At 54.6% G+C, this 14,672-nt stretch overlaps 1 protein-coding gene across 1 annotated transcript; it reads right to left on the bottom strand.

The window, feature by feature from the left end:
* Nucleotides 1-866: 866 nt before the first annotated feature.
* Nucleotides 867-10,901, bottom strand: TRIM72 (tripartite motif containing 72). Its single transcript, XM_043456379.1, has 7 exons — nt 10,687-10,901; nt 9,871-10,267; nt 6,747-6,842; nt 6,424-6,654; nt 5,937-5,959; nt 4,180-4,298; nt 867-3,086 (listed from the first exon to the last, which is right to left on the bottom strand). The coding sequence occupies exons 2-7, from the start codon at nt 10,258-10,260 to the stop codon at nt 2,476-2,478; spliced, it is 1,470 nt and encodes a 489-aa protein (XP_043312314.1). The 5' UTR covers nt 10,261-10,267; nt 10,687-10,901; the 3' UTR covers nt 867-2,475.
* Nucleotides 10,902-14,672: the final 3,771 nt, after the last annotated feature.

Here is a 14,672-nt window from a genome sequence, read left to right as displayed (position 1 = left end):
AAATAAACAAATGAATTTTTTTTAATGTGATATTTCTGGAGAGTATTGTAGGATGAGTAGGGAGGGCAGGGAAAAGCCATTCCTAGCAGAGAGTTGTGCAATGCGGGGGATACAGGGACCCCAAGAGTTCAGTAGGGTAGACGTATGTGTACAGAAGGCATAAGATGAAGCTGGAGGGGGACCTCCCTGGCAGTTCAGTGGTTAGGACTCGACTTTCACTGCTGAGGGCCTGGGGTTCAATCCCTGGTGGGCAAAATAAGATCCCACAAGCCTCCTGTAAGCAATCCTGGAATCCTTGGAAGTTTCGAGCAACTGAATCACGTGACCATATTTGGATTTTTAGAAAGATTTGATGGGTCCATCAAGACTGAAGGCTGGACAGGCAATGAGAAGATTGTTGTTGTTTACTTGCTCAGTCTTGTCCCACTCTTCGTGACACCATGGCATATAGCCTGCCAGGCTCCTCTGTCCATGGGATTTCCCTGGCAAGAATATTGGAGTGGGTTGCCATTTCCTTCTCCAGGGTATCTTCCTGACCCAGGGACTGAACTCACAACTCCTGCATTGGCAGGCAGATTCTTTACCCCTGAGCCACTGGAGAAGCCCACGTGAAAGAAAGTGAAAGTGTAGTCGCTCAGTTGTGTCTGACTCTTTGTGACCCCATGGACTGTAGCCCGCCAGGCTCCTCTGTCCATGGAACTCTCCAGGCAAGAATACTGGAATAAGTTATCATTCCCTTCTCCAGGGGATCTTCCCGACCCAGGTATCAAACCCTGGTCTCTGGAACTGCAGACAGATTCTTTATCATCTGAGTCACCCATACTGCCTAGCAATAGATCAGTCATCTCTTGACACAGATTTAATACGGGAGTCAAACTATAATCGTGTTTATTCATGCTGCTGGATTTGACCACCAACGAATCCCTTCACTTAACGGTTTTATTTTCTAACAAGAAAGAGCTTCTCAGACGAATCCTCTCTTCTGTGTCCCGGAGCCAGGGCACAACAGGCCTTCCTCTGGGAGATGCGGCCAGAAGCACACCCCCAGCCAGATCCTGAGGCCTTTCTTACCCTACACCTTCCTCTCCCCTCCACCCCCAGAAAATTCCCACACTGGCGTCAGTTGCCAGGGGGCCCCAGACCTCACATAGCAGCAGCAGCAGCGACCCCACTGGTGACAGCAAATGGCCCCAGGTCTTCATCCTTCCTTAGGATGGGAGGGGCAGCAGTCCCACCTGCCTGAACCCCCAAAGCCTCTCCCTCCAAGGAAGAGGGGCTCCCACTCTTGGCTTCAGTGGTTATTTTAGGCCCAAAGGCCTAAAAAAAATGTTCACACATAAGGAAGCAACTCGGGGAGGGAGGGTGATGAGATGGGGGCTTCCTCTCCTTCTCAAGCAGCAGGCCCCTGGGGCAGGGCTCTTTCTCTTGGTTAGCAATTGGGGGGGGGGGGGTGTCCTCCACGTCTGAGACACTCAGTCAACATAATCCAGAGGCAAAGGGCAATAAATGGGGGGGTCGGTTTATTCACCCAGCAGAGGCTCTGGCTTCCCAGGTGGCACTAGTGGTGAAGAATCCGCCTGCCAATGCAGGAGACGCGGGTCCGATCCATGGGTCTGGAAGATCCCCTGGAGGAGGGCATGGCAACCCACTCCAGTACTCTTGCCTGGAGAATCCCCATGGACAGAGGAGCCTGGCAGGCTACAGTCCACAGGGTTGCAAAGAGCCGGAGACAACTGAAGCGATTTTGCACACAGGCTCTGACAGTTTCTAAATGGCTGTGGCCTGGAGGAATGTATTTTGGGTTTTCTATGCCTCGTGGCTGACAGCTTCGTGATAACTCTGTGTAAGAGCGAGCTGACTGAACAGAAGGCCAGCTGAGTCAGCAACGCTTCAGGTGTGATCCAGCTTGTGAGAGGCAACGTCAGCTGTCCCTGAGGACTTGCTAGAAAGGCCCACTTTTGACCCACCCTTGACCTACTGAACCAGAAATTCTGCCATCTGGGCTTTAGCCAAAGCATTGCGAGGTGCTCTGAAAAGGTGATTTTGGTGCATATGCTCCAGTTGGAGAATCACCCCAGTGGAAGGCCCTTGCGGTGGTGAGACCAGAGCCGACTTCAGAGGCCCCGCAAGGCGGAAAGGAGCGGGAGGCTTCCGGGCCTCCTGACTCCCGCAGAGTTCTCCAGCTCCTCCCCTCCCACCTCCCCAAGCGCCCCCGACCCTTCCTCAATCTCAACTCTTCCCCGATCGTTGGGGCTTCCCGGTTCCCCAGCTAGAGTTTCTCCATTGACCTGACTTCAGGTCTTCCCTTCCCATCACCACCCCAACCCCTGGCTGGCGGTCCCCGGCACATGCCAACCCCCAACTTCTCAGAATGTTTGGAGTCCCGTCCCCAACCCCCTCCGCCCTGCCTGCAACCCCGGCGACCCCGACCAGCCCGGCAGGGCCCCTCACCCCTCCCCGAACCCAACGGGCAGCTTAAGCCTCCGAGCCGCCGCCGCTGCCGCCGCCGCTGCCACCGCCGCCGCCATCTGGCCCCACGAGCAGCAGCGGCTGCGCATTTTTGCCCTTGTCATGCCAACACACGTCGAAGAAGGGGTACACGGGCCCCGGCAGGCGCTCGTGGAAGGCGAAGAGCAGCTCCAGCGCGTCGGGGTCGCTGGCGTCGTAGAAGGAGAGGACGCCGTCGCCGAAGCTCAGGTAGATCCCGATGCGCGTGGGCCGCCTCTCCGGGGTGCGCAGCGCGCGCGGCTCCTTGGCTTCGACGTGAGCCTCCAGGATCTTGCCGTCGCGCAGCCCGAGCAGCCAGAGCCCCTGCGAGGGCACCGCGTGCAGCCGGCCGCGGCGACCGGCCTGAGCGCCGATCACGCCCAGCGCCCAGCGAGGCTTGTCGCCCACCTCCACCTCCCAGTAGTGCTCGCCCTCGGAGAGCAGCTGGTGCGTCACCACCGCCACCGCCTTGTCGAACTGGCGAGGGTCCTCTCCGGCCGGCGGCGCCTTCTGCTCCGAGCACTCCACGCGGCGGCCCGAGTTGGACAGCACCAGGCTCGGGTGGGCCGTGCTCGGGTCAAAGGTCAGCTCCTGCAGCGCTGCCACCGGAAGGAAGCGGGTCAGACCCTGCGGGTGGGCTTCCCTGCGAGCCTTCTCCCAACCCGCCTGTGGGGGGCGCAGCTCTTCTCATCCTCCCAGCATCTCTGGGCAGTGATCCCCGCCTCGGCTTACAGACTCGGGCCAAAGGCCACACCTCTCAAGGCTTCAGTTTGTTCAGCTGTAAAATGAGACCATAATTCCCTCCTTCCAGGGCTGTGGGGAGGACTAAGTGGATACAGGGCCGTGGCACTCACCATCTAAGGCCTTAGAGCAGGAGGTAGTCAGAAGCCTGGTCCTAAGCTAGTCTCAACCTCACCCCGCTGTGTGACCAAGTCAGGTTTGACCAATCTCTGGGCCTTAGTCTTCTCTTGGCTAAAGCAGAGGTCCCTCCATTCCCCCCAGTGAGGCCGGGTATACATCTGCTGGAGCTCTAGCTCCCCAATGGGCTCTAGCTCTTGCGGAGAAGAGGATGAGTGAGCCCTTGGGTCTCCCCGGCCACAGGCCAGAGTCGGTGTCTGACCCCAGGGTTCCAGCTCCACAGGTCCTCAGCTCCCAGTTAGCAGCGGGTATCATCCCCACTGGCCAGCAGGGGCAGGGATGGTCCGTGGGTCATGCAGGGCTCAAACCCAGGCCCCAGCTTCACCTGCTGCCGGCAGTAGCATCCTTTCAGTAAGCAGGACTTACTGTCAGGACTTCCCTGGTGGTCCAGTGGCTAAGATTCTGCACTCCCAATGCAGGGCACCTGAGGTTTGAGCCCTGGTTGGAGAACTAAATGCCACAGCCAGGAAGTAAAGATTCCACATGCCACAGTGAAGATGGAAGAGCCTCCATGCCCCAGCTAAGATCCAGTGGCACAGCCAAAAACAAAGCAATGCCCTCTCCATGTCAATCACCCACCTGAAAACCCCATGCCCTTTAAAGTCCTTCTCTGAGCACAGGTTACAAGGGTGCTAACCCCGAGGGAAAGGGGCAGTGAGCACCTTCTAGGGTGACCTCCCCATTTGGGATTGAGAGGCCTCTCTGTATGCGGCTGGGGCCTCCCATCAACCACACCATCACAAGCACAAACCCAGGGTGAGCCCCTCCCAGTACCTGGCATCAGAGCCCGGAACATCTTCCTCCACACCTGGAATTTGAAGTCATCTGAGATGATGGGCAGCTGGATGTCCAGACGGGCCGGTGGTGGTGACTCTGCCAGGATCTTCTGCAGCCTGGGGGTGGGGAGAAGGGAGGAAGGGTCGGTGGAGGGACTCCCTGGAAGAGGCACAGAGCTGGGGGAGGGCAGGGGCAGTGCCCAGAAGACAGGAGGAAGGAGCTGTGGTCAAGTTCCAGGATGTGCCCCCATCACACCCTGGTTTAAAGCCCTTCTGTTTTCATTAGTTTGGAAAGATGAAAAAGGTGTGAGATGGATGGTGCTGATAGTTACACAACAATGTGAATGTACTTAATGCCACTGTACTTAAAATGTACTCTTGAAAAAAAAAAAAACCAGGGTAAGATTTCCTGACAGTCCAGTGGTTAGGACTCTACCCTTTCACTGCCGATCCCTGGTTGGGAAACTAAGATCCTGCAAGCCACGCGGTGAGGGAAAAAAAATTGGTTAAAATGGTAAATTTTATGTTATGTATATTTTGTTGTTTTTGTTATTTAGTCTCTAAGTCATGTCCAACTCTTTTGCGAGCCCATGGACTGTAGGAGATCAAACCAGCCAATCCTAAAGGAAATCAGTCCTGAATATTCATTTGGAAGGACTGATGCTGAAGCTGAAACTCCAATACTTTGGCCACCTGATGCGAAGAGCTGACTCATTGGAAAAAAACACTGATGCTGGGAAAGATTGAAGGCAGGAGGAGAAGGGGACGACAGAGGATGAGATGGTTGAATGGCATCACTGACTCTGTGGACATGAGTTTGAACAAGTTCCAGGAGCTGGTGATAGACAGGGAAGCCTGGCTTGCTGCAGTCCCTGGAGTCACAAAGATGGACACAACTGAGCAACTGAACTGAACTGGACTGCAGCCCATCAGGCTCCTCTGTCCATGGGATTTTCCAGGCAAGAATACTGGAGTGGGTTGCCATTTCTTCCTCCAGGGGATCTTCCTGACCCAGGGATTAAACCCACTCCCCCTGCATTGGCTAGCAGATTCTTTACCACTAAGCCAGATTTTACCAAAATTTTGCCAAATTTTACCAGAATTTTTTCAAAGCCTTCTCTTGGGATAAGGTCCAGCTCCTACCCCCTTCACAGTTTGACCCCCTCCAGCCACACCAGCTTCATCTTCGCTTCTCATAGCAGTCTGCACTTGCTGTTCCCTCTGCCTCCAACGCTCTTCCACCAACCCTCTACTTGCATGCTACGTCGCTTCAGTCATGTCTGACTCTTTGCAACTCTATGGACAGTAGCCCACCAGCCTCCTCTGTCCATGGGATTCTCCAGGCAAGAATATTGGAGTGCGTTGCCATGCCCTCCTCCAGGGGATCTTTCCAACCCGGGGATCAAACCCACGTCTCTTACGTCTCCTGCATCGGCAGGCAGGTTCTTTACCACCAGCACCACCTGGGAAGCCTGTTCACTCCTTCAGCATCCAGCTCTAACGTGCACACCTTTGGAAAGCCTGGCCCCGCCACCACCCCCCCGACAGCAGCACTGAGTGACGCCTGTGTCCCTGCCCGCATCTGTCTCCAGCGCTGGTCTGGGAGGTCCCTGAGGACAAAGACAGGTCAAGTTCATGTCCACACAAAGGGCAGGGGAATCCCCATCGACTGAACGGGAGGAGAGGGTGAACCAGCCGGTGTCCCTGGCAGACAAGGGCAAGGTGGGAAAGCGGGCAGGGCCAGGCTGATCTCACCTGCTGGTCACCAGGCAGTATTTCTGGAAAGAGAGAAAAAGAGAATGGAGATGAGCAGGCAGTGGGGACACTGGGGGCTTCTGACGCTGGGGCAGAACACAGAAATGCTGGGTGCGGGGTCAGGAAAAGTCAGAAAAGGCAAAGGAAACCCAGAATTCAAGGCCACCCCTAGCCCTTTACTGTATGAATTAGAAAAAACTACCACCTTCCTCAAGAAACTAATTCTACCTGATAAAAAAGTATCCTAATAAATATGCAGATCTACAACCTCTATGATACAAATGATGCCCTCTTAGGTACAGCGTCCTTGTGCAGTGCCCCACCTAAACAAGCATAAGGGCCATCCTGGGGCGCACCCCTCCTCCGTGTGTGACCCTGGCTCATCCCTACCTGTCTCTGGATCTCGGGGTCCCTATGTGACAACAGAATGAGGTCTCCAAAGCCTAAACCCTGGCTGAGGGCCAGAGGGAAGCCATCCAGTGCTCACCATGAGGAATTCTGTCTGTGGCTTGTCTGCCACCTCCTCCAGCACCTTCTCCATCTGCCGCAGCTGCTCCAGGTAAGAGTTCAGGCTCCCCAGCTCCCGCCGCAAGGCGACCCCCGCCTCACCCCGCACTCGCTCGGCTTCACGGTCCAAGGAGCCCTCCAGGGCAGCCAGGAACAAACGCATCTTGCCCAGCTGTTCCCCCACTGCCCCCCGGAACTGACGCACTGTCTCCTGGGGCGGGGGGCAGACAAGAAAGAGCATTTGACTGGGGGCCCCCAGCCTGGACCCCCAGTCCCCGGGCTCTGCTGGGACGAGTCCCTCACCTCCACTTCCAGCAGCTGATGCTCCAGCAGGGCCACGCTCTTCTCCTTCCGCATACATGCCTCCTGCAGCTGCATCTTCTGCTGTGGGAGCTGCGTCTGGTGGGGGGAGGGCAGATATAAAGAAGTGATGCTACCGCCCACCTCCCCCACCAAACCCACACCTCCCCGCCTTAACCCACCCTCTCTGGCTCAGCCTCAATGCCAGCTCCTCTTCCAGCCAGGCTGGCAACTTATCATCCCCCAAACACACTTGCTGGTCTCAGGCACTTGCCAGTACCGGTTCTGAGATCTGGAATGTCTCACCCTCCATTGTCTGTCTCTGTTAAGTCCTCCCCAGCCTTGTCTTCCCTGATTGCATCCCCCCAGCAGGCAGCCCCTCAGCATAGATCTTTGGGAAGACGATGATCACAGATGTAGTTGGGTCTCCTCCCCCGGAGAGGTAAGGGCTTGGCACAATAGCCGGTTTCAGGGGTTAGTGGAGGATGTGTACAGGAGACAGGCAGCCTCTTCCTATTCCTGCCTTCACCCTGTACCTAAAAGCAGAATCTGAGCAAAACCCTCTAACCAGCCTCCCTGCACACTTGTAGGCTCTGAGGATAGTAGTGTAGTATGAGTTGCTCAGTTGTGTCCAACTCTTTGTGACCTCATGGACTGTAGCCCACCAGGCTCCTCTGTCCATGGAATCCTCCAGGCAAGAATACTAGAGTGGGTAGCCATTCTCTTCTCCAGGGGATCTTCCCAACCCAGAGATTGAACCCCAGTCTCCTGCATTGCAGGTGGATCCCACGGCAGTGCATGGGATCAAGCATGGCCAAAAGCTTAAAAACAATGTCTTCTGCATGGACAAACCAAACAAACCTGTGGGCCAGCTCCTATTCTGTCAGTTTGGGATCCTGAAATGCAGGCATAGGGGAGTTCCTAACACATCCAGCCAAAGCCAGTTTGCTGGGAGGTGCACGGCCCTGGAATCAGACTGTTCCAGTCCTGTCGCCCTTACTTCCAGCCTCAATTTTCCTCTTTTGCAGAATGGGAACGGTTATCCCCCACCTACCTTATCTGTGGTCTTGGGGACAAATTGGCAGCCTCTTCCCCACCTCCTCTAAAGGAAACTAGGAGACCCTCTAGGCACTGTTTGCTATGAGTCCTCACTGAAATTGGACCATGGGCTACTGTGGCCAGCTGCCAGGTCAGTCTCCATCCCCAGACATCTTCCAGGGCCACAACCCTGTCTGCTGCAGGGCAGCGTGGCCTTGGAGGCTCTCAGCCGTCTGATGTTCATGGGTGACAGGGCTGAGCCATGGGGACAAGCATGATGGCACCCTAGAGGCTGGGGGCTGAACAAAGAAGGCTCTTGGAGCATCCCCTGGTGAGGAGGTGTGGGGAACAGTGCTCAACACAGTGCATGATGGGTCTCACCAAGAGGCTAGTGTCCTTCTACTCCGAGGCAAGCAGGGGGAGGCTGCATGACTTTGGGGGTTGTGAGTCCCTGGTTGCCCAGCAGATCCCATTCAACCACTCTTGAGTCTTGGCACGTGGTCTCTGGACCTCTTCCTCCCCAAGGACCCAGGTGTTCTGCCCTACCCCAGGTTTCTTGTCCCCCATGTGGCTCAGATAGTAAAGAATCTGCCTGCAATGTGGAAGTCATGGGTTCGATCCCTAGGTTGGGACGATTCCCCGGAGAAGGAAATGGCAACCCACTCCAGTATTCTTGCCTGGAGAATTCCATGGACAGAGCAGCCTGGTAGGGTACAGTTCATGGGGTCACAAAGAGTCAGACACACTTTCAGTTTTCCCCCTCCTTCCAGGGATCTTTACTTCAAACCTCCAGCTACCCCCTCCCTGGGGCTTAGGGTGGACTGATGCAGACTCTGAAAGACTGTATCCCAACCCGCCTGCCCCTTTGAGGCTCCTGGGCTTCCTGGTGCCCCGTTCCACTTCATGGACTCTCTTCTCTTTTTGCAGGTAAAGATGGATGAGGATAGGAGTTCTAGGGTCACCAGCAGAGGGGAGTCTGGGTTGGGTGGGCTCCTGGGAGGTGGAGCCTCCTGCAGTTGCCTAGGAGACTACCAGCGAGCACCCCGAGGGACTGGCAATGCTGGAGCGGGAGGGACGGTGAGGCTGGGCCCCTGGAGGATTTGATGGGCTTAAGGGCGGGGTCTACCCCATCTAGAAGTCTGGAGACCAAAGAGAAGTGTCTTGCAACGCTGACGTTTATGGGCAAAGATTACCACCACCACCACCACCCTCAACAGCCGCCTGGAGAAGAGAGTGGCAGCTTCTCCATCGCAGAGACCGTGGACTGCTCCAAGCCTCCGGACCCCGCCTCCCCCAGGCCCTGCACCTGTCGTTTATTCTTCCAACAACCCTATAAATGGCTTCATGACATATCTCCCTGGGCCTGTGTATACACATACACTCCTGTAGCTCTACACGCGTGTGATCTGCCACACGTACGCCAGGCGAGCCAGCGTGTGCCTGCGTCTGCATTTGCCAGTGTCTGGGCATCCGCGGAGATGGCAAACCTCGGGGCGCGCACAACCGTGTGTGGAGTCTGGAGGCGTTCAGAACCTCCAGCGCCAACCACAAAAACAGCCTGCACCTGGGTCTCGGTACCACCCCGGGGCTGTGCACAGAGTTGCGTGCACAGGCTTGCCTTGGCCTCCCAGGTCCCTTTGGGTGAAGCTCCATCTGGTAACTGTCAGGCCATTACAAGTTTGGCAGCTCCAGGGGCGCGGGAGCGTGGCGGTCCCGGCCAACGAGGCCCCTCTTATCCAGGGCTACGCCCAGCAGCCAAGCCTGTTCGCGTGGGCCGCGGGCACCGACCCTGTCCTCCGCTCGGGCCCCAGCAAGGCAGACTCCGCTCTGCCGCTGCGCTCCTCCCGCATCCCCGCGTGCGCTCCAGCGGCCGCGCTCGTCTCGCCGAGGCCAGTCTCGGAGCGCTTCTTCCAGGCTCTGGTCTCCGCCAGGCTCCGCCTTCAGCTCATCTTCCCTAGCCGCCCCGCCCCGCCCGCGTCCCTGGCACCTCCAGGCGCCCCGGGCCCTGAAGCTCCGAGGCCGGATCGGCCCGACCCCGACCCGTCCAACCATCCCATCCGACCCGGATCCCCGCTGGAGGGGGCCGCACCTTGAGGCGCGCGTGGGCTTCGGCGGCCGGCAGCAGGCGGTGGCCGCGGTGAGAGCCGAGCGAGGCGCACACGCCGCACACGAGCGCGCGGTCCTGCTCGCAGTAGATGCTCAGCGGGTCCAGGTGCTCCTCGCAGTGGCCCTGCGGCACCTGCGCCAGCCCCTCCACCAGGCGCGCCAGCTGCAGGTTGGTGCTGAGCGCCTGCGGCCGCGTGGGGGCCTGACAGCTCGGGCAGAGCACCGTGCCGTCCGCCGCCGGCTCTCCGGCCACGCGGCTCAGGCAGGCGCGACAGAAGCTGTGGCCGCACTCGGCCGTCACGGGCGCGTCGAACAGCTGCAGACATAGCGGGCAGGACAGCTCCTGGTGCAGGAGGCCGGGCGCGGCCGACATGGCGGGCCTGCGTGGAGGAGGGGTCTGTCAGGGAGACTCGGTCGGGGGCCGCGCCCCGGGCCCAACCTCTAGAGGCCTCTCATCTCACACACAGAGGGACCCTGGCTCAGGCCAAAGGAGAAAGGGAAACTCCCTTTCAGGCCCAAAGGCAGTCTCAACCGCAGTTCTCAGCCCCAGCCCCTGTCAGGGACCTGGCTCAACCCCCACCGTTCCTAAACTTGAGGCTGGCTTTCCAACACCGTCCTACCCCCAAGTGTCTTTCCCCTGACTTGGCCCCTGGCCTCAGCCCCAACCCCAAATTCTCCAGAGTCCCCGCCCTCTCCTCTTCTCTCATGCCTCCAGGACTCGCAGCAAGCCCCTGTCCCCCTGTCCCCCCCCTTCCCCTTCTCCCCAGCCACCATCCCCCACCAGGACCCCAGGACTCACAGGTCTGGTTGGAGGTCTTGGCTAAAAAGAGACTCCCAAGAGGCCCAGTCAAGGTCAAGCCTAACTGTAGGCGGCTCAGAGCTGTGTCTGAAGAGAAGCAAGTACCAAGCTCAGAGCAAGGATGGTGATGGGTGCACGGTGAAGAGCAGACAGACAGACCCTCCCAGGCTGAGCCCCAGGACTATATATAGCTTGCCTGGCCCATCCCCTCTCATCACTTCTGGAAACCGCTCTAAAAGTGAGGACTGAGCGGTCAGCGGACAAGCGTCACATGGTAGGGCCACCTGTCCTGGCCCATCACACTCTGCTGTCCCCGGCCCAGCCTGGAGCCAGAACTCAGAGCTAGCAGAGAGACAGGGCCTCTGAAACCACAGAAAAGACAAACATGATTGGAAGGAGTCTCCGCTTGCTCCCCAACTTCACCATTTCCAGCCTCCCCTCTTCCCTGCCTGTGGCCCCCTCCCCAGCTTATCATCCACTTATTCCCCAAAGTTAAGGCATGGAGTGGCACAGGACAGAATCTCCTCCAACCCCTAAAGCTTTCCTTCCTGCAGGACTGAGGGGAGGGTCTTTCCCCATTTGGAGTCTCCAGTGCTCAGCACAAGCCCTGGGGCCACGTGGGCCTCCCTAAGTGCTCAGGAAAGGAATGACAGAGGGACAGTTGAATTAATGAATGAACAGAATCCAGAGCCGGAGGTCAAAACTCAACCCTGCTCTGGGAGCCTCAAGGCTTATCCTTCAGATCTCAGTGTAAATTGCATTCAGCATAAAAACCAAAGTCCTCTTAACCTGTTCATCGCTCACCTCTCCCCCTGCTCACTCCAGCCTTGCCCTTTGCACTTCTAACCCCTCTGCATGGAACATTCTTGAAAACCCTGTTATTGGAAGCTGCTGCATAGCAAGGGAGCTCAGCTTGATATTTTGTGAAGACCTGGAGGGGTAGGATGAGGGGATGGGAGGGCAGCTCAAGAGAGAGGGGATGTATGTATAGTTAGAGCTGATAAACTTTGTTGTACAGCAGAAACTAACACATTAAAATATAAATAAAACACAGTTATGGCGTGACCACCTCCCCCCCGCCCCGATCATTCCCCCATGTCACCATTTTCAGTGGGGCTTTTCCTAACTCCCTGATTTTAAATCTCACATCTTCCTTCCTCAATTTATTTTTCTCCATGACATTTATCACAATCTGACACATACATATTTCATTTGTTAGTTTCTTGTCTTGTCTTCTCCTACCAGAAGATAATTTTTGTTCACTGCTCCTCTCCAACTTCCAACAAAGTCTGGGGCACACAGCAGTTGCTCAGTAAACACTCAATGAATGAATAATCACAAGGACTCACTCTGTCCTTCTCTTCTGACCTCTCAGCCTTTTCCTGGACTTATTTCCCCCTCGACCACTCTCTGTCTCTGTTAGTCTGAGTTTCCATAACAGTCAGATCAATTGTCCCACGAGAGTAACCAGACACCCCCACCATAGGTGAGAAACAAGGTGGAATTATTTCCCCTGATTATAAAGGAGGAGGCAGCTGTCCCCTGCTCCCCTTCTTCAAGGTCATCACACTTCAACTTTTTGGCAAGTAAATAAATCTCCACAGAAGCCAGAGAGCTCCTAGCACACCTTCTCTTTTGTGACTCACCTCTTAAGTTCTGCGGCTCATTCCTTCTATTTTTTTAGTTAATTATTTGGCTACATCGGGTCTTGGCTGCTGCATGCCAGAATCTTCCGTTGCATCATTTGGAATCTTAAATTATGGCGCACTTTAGATGTGGTGCTTGGACTTAGTTGCTTCGCAGCATGTGGGATCTTTCTCCTGGAGGAGGAAATCGCAACCCACTTCATTATTGTGCCAGGAAAATCCCATGGACAGAGGAGCCTGGGGTGGGGGTGGGGGGCGGGTGGTGGGTACAGTCCACGGGGTCGCTAAGAGTTGGACACGACTGAGTGACTGAACACACACACAGATGGGATCTTAACTCCCCAACTAGGAATCAAACCCATGCCCCCCGCACTGTGAGACAGTTTCTTAACCACTGGACCACCAGGGAAGTCCCTCATTCCTTAAACACTTGCATGTTAAGTTCTTGCATGTTGCATGCTGGCCATCTTAGGAAGCTGCTCCAGGCTTCCTGGTACCTTGGGGGATTAATCTGGGAACTTTGTTCAGGCTGTAATCATTTGGGTGTCTCAGGAAGAGATAAGTGAGGTTTTATGATTCTTTTGGATCAGAGCAATTAACTATATTAATAGCTGTATTATATAGCACCATCCTTATGGCAGAAAGTGAAGAGGAACTAAAGAGCCTCTTGATGAAAGTGAAAGAAGAGAGTGAAAAAGTTGGCTTCAAACTCAACATTCAAAAAACTAAGATCATGGCGCTGGTCCCATCACTTCATGGCAAATAGATGGGGAAACAATGGAAACAGTGAGAGACTTTATTTTCTTGGGCTCTTAAAATCACTGCAGATGGTGGTTGCAGCCACGAAATTAAAAGACGCTTGCTTCTTGGAAGAAAAGCTATGACCAACCTAGACAGCATATTAAAAAGCAGAGACATTACTTTGCCAACAAAGGTCCATCTAGTTGAGTAGTTATATATGGATGTGAGAGCTGGACCATAAACAAAGCTGAGCGTCAAAGAATTGATGGTTTTGAACTGTGGTGTTGGAAAAGACTCTTGAGAGTCCGTTGGACTGCAAGGAGATCCAACCAAGTCCATCCTAAAGGAAATCAGTCCTGAATATTCATTGGAAAGACTGATGCTGAAGCTGAAACTCCAATACTTTGGCCACCTCATTCGAAGAACTGACTCATTGGAAAAGCCCCTGATGCTGGGAAAGATTGAAGGCAGGAGGAGACAGGGATGACAGAGGATAAGATGGTTGGATGGCCTCACTGACTTGATGGACATGAGTTTGAGCAAGCTCTGGGAGTTGGTGATGGACAGGGAAGCCTGGCGTGCTGCAGTCCATGGGGTTGCAAAGAGTCGGACACGACTGAGCAAATGAACTGAACTGAACTCAATTAACTATATACATGACTACAGATTTAATTCTCCTGGTTATGTGAGTAGCCATAGGGAAATAGGGTGGTAGGGCTTTTTCCCAGAACCCTGAGAAATCCAAGAAAGTTCCACTTCTCCAAACAGGAAGCAGGTGGAGATGAGCGCATACCTGCAGCATCTTTCAGCTACAATATAAGGATAAGTAGGATAATAAACCCTCATGCCTGGAAGTTTGTTATGAGGATGAAATTATTATCTAGATGAATAAAAAACTAAATAGGTAGTAAACTGAATGAACACCGAGGAGAGTGTTCTGGCACCAAGGATTTAGGAAGCTATGACTGCCACTCTGTGTGTGTGTGTGTTCAGTGATGTCCAACTCTTTGGGACCCCATGGGTTGTAGCCCGTCAGGCTTCTCTGTCCATGGGATTTCCCAGACAAGAATACTGGATGGACTAGGTTGCCATTTCCTCCTCCAGGGGATCTGCTCGACCCAGGGATTGAACCCTCATCTTTTGCATCTCCTACATTGGCAAGCAGATTCTTTACCACTAAGCCACCTGGGAAGCCCCCTGACGACTGTCCCTACAACATTCAAATCTTGACTGCTCTTTCCTCATTGTGTGACCTTGGGCAAGTCATTCAACCTGATTTTCTCATCTGTAAAATAGGGATCACATCAGGATTACTATCAAGACTATTGGATTGTTATGAAGATTCAACAGGCCAATTCATAGAAAACTTTTTGAACAATGTCAGGCCCATACAAAATGTTCAATATTGTTGACATTGATATTATTACAATTATTACTATTAATTTTTCCAATGTATCTTCCTTACACTCCAGTAGGGTCAGTAACACCATCCCCACATCACTGATTGGGAAACTGAAGCTAAAAAACTGTAACAATGACAAAAGCACAGACTCTGTACTAGCCCTGTTCCAAGAAGTACACAATTCTTAATCCATTTAT

This window comes from Cervus canadensis, chromosome 32 (genome assembly GCF_019320065.1).
Source record: "Cervus canadensis isolate Bull #8, Minnesota chromosome 32, ASM1932006v1, whole genome shotgun sequence".
Taxonomy (NCBI): domain Eukaryota; kingdom Metazoa; phylum Chordata; class Mammalia; order Artiodactyla; family Cervidae; genus Cervus; species Cervus canadensis.
Note: the sequence above shows the minus strand (reverse complement) of the source record. Positions and strands in the feature narration are given on the sequence as shown.

Bases quoted from the DNA above. Each gene is read 5' to 3' on its own strand.
- TRIM72 (XM_043456379.1), bottom strand. From the start codon at position 10,260: ATGTCGGCCGCGCCCGGCCTCCTGCACCAGGAGCTGTCCTGCCCGCTA. The intron at 6,843-9,870 runs GTGCGGCCCCCT...TCCCCCCACCAG, and splicing joins AAGCCCACGCGCGCCTCAAG to ACGCAGCTCCCACAGCAGAA. The intron at 6,655-6,746 runs GTGAGGGACTCG...CCCCCGCCCCAG, and splicing joins ATCAGCTGCTGGAAGTGGAG to GAGACAGTGCGTCAGTTCCG.